The sequence below is a fragment of the Bubalus bubalis genome, chromosome X, assembly GCF_019923935.1.
Source record: "Bubalus bubalis isolate 160015118507 breed Murrah chromosome X, NDDB_SH_1, whole genome shotgun sequence".
NCBI classification, from domain to species: Eukaryota; Metazoa; Chordata; class Mammalia; order Artiodactyla; family Bovidae; genus Bubalus; species Bubalus bubalis.
Window position 1 is genome coordinate 107,488,962 of NC_059181.1, and position 5,837 is coordinate 107,494,798.

The 5,837-nt window shown below is 45.0% G+C and overlaps 1 protein-coding gene across 1 annotated transcript; it reads right to left on the reverse strand.

Moving 5' to 3' along the window:
* Window positions 1–3,586: 3,586 nt before the first annotated feature.
* Window positions 3,587–5,387, reverse strand: LOC102399771 (melanoma-associated antigen 10-like). Its single transcript, XM_044936528.2, has one exon. The coding sequence runs from the start codon at window positions 5,335–5,337 to the stop codon at window positions 4,603–4,605; it is 735 nt and encodes a 244-aa protein (XP_044792463.2). The 5' UTR covers window positions 5,338–5,387; the 3' UTR covers window positions 3,587–4,602.
* Window positions 5,388–5,837: the final 450 nt, after the last annotated feature.

The following is a 5,837-nucleotide window of genomic DNA, read 5'->3' on the forward strand; positions in this document are numbered from 1 at the left end:
ACTCTAGTTGATTCCTGGCCACGGTGGCACCAAGCAAGCAGCTATTCTACTTTTTCATAATTGTTTTAGCTATTCTTGTTCTTTTGCCCTTCCATTAATTTGTTTTTTGTCCTTCCATAAACTTTTTGAATCAGCTTGTTTATATCTACAAAAAAAATTCTGCTGGAATTTTGATTGACATTGCTTTAAATGTATGGATCAATTTAGTGAAAACAGACATCATCACTACATTGAGTTGACCAGTCTACGATACTTATCTCTATTTATTTACTATTTATTTAGGTCTCGATTTCTTTCATTAGCATTTTGTAGCTTTCAACACATAGATCTTGTGCATGTCTTGTTAGATTTATACCAAAATATTGCAATTTTGGAAAACGGTAAGTTTTTTCTGAAGAGGAAATTAATATATTAATGGAGATAATTTGTAAGACTTCTTGTTACATATGAAATGAAACTTAGTGGATATCTCTGGGCACATAACTTTTCAGCTGAAAGGAAAGCCTTCTAAAACTTAAAATTTTTATAATAACTTAAGAATCTATTTGATCACTATAGAAGCAACATATACTCATCATAGAAATCAGAGCATTTGAATCAGTTCTAATGAGGTGGATGAAACTGGAGCCTATTATACAGAGAGAAGTAAGTCAGGAAGAAAAACACCAATACAGTATACTAACGCATATATATGGAATTTAGAAAGATGGTAACAATGATGCTATATGGGAGACAGCAAAAGAGACACAAATCAAAGAACAGACTTTTGGACTCTGTGGGAGAAGGCGAGGGTGGGATGAGTTGAGAGAATAGTATTGAAACATGTATATTACTATATGTGAAATAGATCTCCAGTCCAGGTTCGAAGCATGAGACAGGGTGCTCAGGGCCAGTGCACTGGGATGACCCTGAGGGATGGGATGGGGAGGGAGGTAAGAGGGGGTGTTCAGGATCGGGGACACATGTACACCCATGGCTGATTCATGTCGATGTATGGCAAAAACCATTACAATATTGTAAAGTAATTAGCCTTCAATTAAAATAAATTAATTAATTAAAACAAAGAAATCAGAGTAAATAATACTCATCATAACTCATCAGAAAATGGTGTTTAAAATTTTTGGTTTCTAATTTATAAAATTGTAGTTGTATGTAAATACAGTAAATTTTATGTGTTGATCTTGTTATCTTTCAACCTTGGGATTTTCTTTGACTCCCTCCCAGGCTGCCAGATGTGAAAAAGCCCACAGAGTGCCAAGCCAGCAAATGACCCTATGCCCTCCTGAAGCTGTACCCTCACTACAAGAGGTTCTTCCAGGTGCCATGGTGCCAAGTGCTTCACCCTCTGAAAAGATCATGGGCTGGCCTGCCAGGTACCTGCCCACTCAGCCTAAGCCCTCGGACCCCAGAAAGTAGAGGTTAGAGTTGCGATAGGTTTTTTTGCACCAGAGAGGAATCTAAAGACAGCTATACCAGTACCTACTGTGTACTAAACTCTGACTGGTGCCCGAGAAGGCTGCTAGGGATGGGAGGAGGCAGGGTCAGGCCTGCACATTGACTTATGGCAATTTCTGTCTATAATCTCATTAAGCAAGAATGTTCTCCTTTCTTTTGATGCAAGAACAATCTCAGCCCAAGTCTCTGCTACCCTCCACGTGGCTGAACTTGCCTGAGCACCTGCACAGGCGCCATTAGGCACACTGAAAATCAGGGATTTCCTGTGAGGCATGTATCAGACAAGAAACAGAAGAAGGATGGTTACTTACTCTTTTTAAATTGAAGCTGGCGTGTCCATTAAGGAAGCATTTTTCACCTAGTAGGAATATTCTAAAGTTTTAGGAATTCAGCCTTAGTATATGTTTGTTTCATGGTCTTTCCTCATCTACAAGGGAGGTGCTATGGACTCAATAGTGTCCCCCTAAAATTCATATGTTGAAGCTTAATCCCCAATGTGATGTATTTGGGGATGGAGCCTTTGGGACATAATGAGGTTTAGATGAGGTTATGAGGGTAGGGCCCTCAATATGAGATCAGTGCCCCTATACAAAGTGACACCACAGAACCTACTTGTCTCTCTCTCTCTCTCTCCCTCCTGACATGTGAGGGCATAGTGAGAAGGTGGCCATGCACAAGCCAGGTAGAGAGTTCATACAAGGTACCAACCATCAAGCCATCTTGATCTCTGGCTTCCCAGGCTCCAGAGCTGTGAGAAATAAACATCTGTTGCTTCAGCTACACACAATCTATGATATTCTGTTATGGCATCCTGACCCCACCCTGGTCCTTAATAGCATGTGATCCTGGGAAGATGCCCAAACCCTGGGCCCCCAGTTCTTCATCTGTGCAGCAAACAGGTATGAGGAGCCCTGTCTGTAGGACTGCAAGGATATAAATAAAGCACCTCACGCAGAACCTGGTTTGATCTTTATGATTAGCAGTTATTTGTACTAGTATTTGGATCTCAATTTCACAACTCTGGGCTCTGGGAAATTTTGTTGTTGCTGTTACCTAAGATATCTCAGACAGCATGCAACACAATATGACAGAAAATGCTAATTTAGCCAGAAACTTTATTAATAAAACTCAGCACGATCTCCTTCCTTGAGGATCTACTACTTAATTCAGGCATGGAGGAGTCTTCCCCAGCTGGATGCAACTCAAAGCTTCTACAATTTGTCAAGAACCAACTCCTTCTCTCCCTCCCAGCTGCTCTTCCATCCAAACTATGATTTTCACTAATTCTACCTCCACCAAAAATCTATACACTGCTTGAGTTGCCCCTAATACTCTCAAGATTACCTAATAATAATGCCATGGACTCTGGCTCTCCCAGACCAGGGAAAACAGTGCTTGTCCACGGACTTCTTGGCATCACTCTCAAGAAGTGTAACCACATACCGAGAAGAAATCCTAGCAGGTGGAGAGTAGAAAACACCTACTTCGTCCCTGTGGTCAACAGCAATGTGACAAGAGTCAGGGCCCCTTCCTTCTTGCCCCAGGATGAGATCTCTCTGGGGTTTACCCAGGATCCAAAAGGACTGTAGTCCACGGAATTCTCCAGGCCAGAATACTGGAGTGGGTAGCCTTTTCTTTCTCCAGGGGATCTTCCCAACCCAGGGACTGAACCTAGGTCTCCTGCATTGCAGGTGGATTCTTTACCAGCTGAGGCACAAGGAAGCCCTCCAAAAGGACACTTCATAGCAATGATCCATTTCAGACTTTCCCCTCACCCCCAAGACACACAGTTTGCAGGTCTGAGGGCTGCCACCACTGAGCTTCATCACAATCACCTCTCATAGTCATCTTTCACAGGAACTCCAGCTTCCCAAAGCCCCACACTGCCCTGGCTCTGGCACTGACACTCCAGTGCTCCTTCTGGAGCCCCACCACCTCACCCCATGTTGCCCTGTTCTGTGGGATTAGGGGATATCTCTCCATCTTCCTTCTGTGACTGCAGTTCCTAGACCATTGCTCTAGGTGTGGGGGTGTCCTGCTTCTCCCAGTGTCCCCACTGCTAACACAGGGCCTTCAACAGAGCACAGGCTCTGTGAAGGTCTTGGGAATAAATGAGCCAGTAAGCAGAGGCTTATTCATTCAGATTTTCTACTTTATTAAATAAGCCAAACAAATCCAGGTTGTACATATATATTTTAATTTTACAGAATGACAGAAAAAGAGGATAAGAATTCAATAATTAACAACCATTTACTTTTATTTCTCTATTTCTTGACCCCATTAATTATACTGCTAATTACTTTCACATTTCCAAGTACATTCCTGTTCCAATGCTATGTTATCTAATTTGGGATCACAAACCATGACTGAAGGCTTCCTAATTGATTTTACAAATATCAAACCTCAGTCTTGAATTGGATAAGTACAAATACACGTGAGATCAACATGAATTCAGATCAATTTTCTCATACCTTAAATAAGCCGGGAAAATCCAAATAAACAGAGATAGCTTAGCTGTACAAAATGATAGACAAAAAGTATAAGAAGCAAGACTTCACTACAATCACTTTTTTTTTTAGAAGTCCAATGTCTTTATTCTTTTTTTTTTAATTTAATTTTATTTTTTTAGAATTCTCCCACCAACTGTGTAACTACTAAGTAAGTTCACATTTCCAAAATCATTCTAATTCCATATTATCTTGTTCAAAACCATGAAATAAAATGGAAGAGTTCCTAACTTCCTTTTACAAAATAGCAAAACTCTTATTCTTGAAATGGTAAGTACAAACATAGTGTGATTAATGTCACTGACAGTTAAACACTGAAACTCCTTAAGCCTTCTATTAAAAAGCAGTAATACTTGAAAAATTCCTAAAGAAAATAGAGGTGAGTCCCCATGTCATTGTAGAGAAAAGGAACACAAAGATGCCACATACCAGGTTCCCCCAATGGGCCCAAGTCCTCACTGCTAAGAAGGCTGACTGCTCCCTCTTCAGTCACAGAGGGAAAGATCAGCCTCCCTTCCTGCTCCCAGGACAAGCTGTTGGACGTGGGCCTGGAAGGAGCCTGGATGCTTCTCTGGCTCAGAGTTCCCCTTTCTCCTCCGTCGCAGCCTCTGCAGAGGGGGTGGAAGGAACTGGGACCTTTTCAACTGACTCTGTCCAGATACTCCAGGACTTCAGACTTGCTGGTCTCTGCATAGGCCCGGGGACCCCACAGGAACTCAGAGCGAGCAGGGTTGCTGTCAGGCACCTGCCGGTACTCTAGGTAACCTTCCTGCACCCACACTTGGGTCAGCAGCTCCCTGGGCTCCCCATAGATGTAGTGCTCACTCCCGGGATACACCTCTATCCTGCTGAGTGCGCCCCAGATTGCCTCCTCAGGAGCGGAGTTGACCTCCACAGCAATCAGGCACAGGACTATCACCAGGAGGCCGGCCTTGGGCAACCTCTGCTCATCCCTCAGCATCTCATTGAGGGTGAGGCCCAGGGTGGGGACCAGGATATAGGTGTACTCACTGGGGTCCACCTCCTTCACCTCCAAACCAAAGACCAGCTGCAGGTACTCTGAGGCTTGACCGAGGATCACCACGTAGTGGTCCTGGTAATCTCTGAGGACACTATTCAGCAATTCTGCTTTTGTGATCGGCTCCCTGGCAAGATACCTACTGAGCAGGAATTGTACCAGCTCATTCTTCACCCGTAGTGCATCTTGGAGTGAGGAGCTGGCATCTTCGTGGTCATGTGAGGTGCTTGGCACTTCATCTTGCCTGTTGGGGCCATGGTCTTCAGATTGGCTCCCTGGAGTGTCAGCCATGGCAGTGGGAGAGGGGCAGACACCCACAGGGCTCTGGGGGAGACTGGCTGTTTCAGCAGCAGCCATCTCCTCTAGGGTGCCCCAGATCGGGAGAGAGGAGGAAGAGGAAGCTGCATTTCCTTCCTCCACCACCTCCACCACCTCCACCACCTCCACCTCCTCCACCTGCTCTTCTTCCTCCATCTGCTCCTCTTCCTCCATCTGCTGCTCCTCCTCCTCTTCCTCCTCCTCCTCCTCACTCCAAGTGAACTCTGCCTCCATCAGATCCTCGTCCTCTCCTAGATTCTGAAAGAATCTCTCAGGCAGGCGAAGCTCATGCATCCCGGGCATGATGACTGGCGTCGAACTGCAGACAGAAGTGAGGAAGGGGGACAGATGGGGGCCACAGGCCTGTGGGAGAGGGGGGTTGTGAGCAGCCTCGGCTGAGAAACCCACCCTGGGACGTCTGACTCAGGCCACTTATAGGTCTCCTCTTGAGGGGTGCTCTCGGGCTTCATAGACGAGCTCCTGCTGAGCGGCCTGACCCCTGGCTATCCGAAGGAGGATGTGAGGTGGCTCCCTAGGGT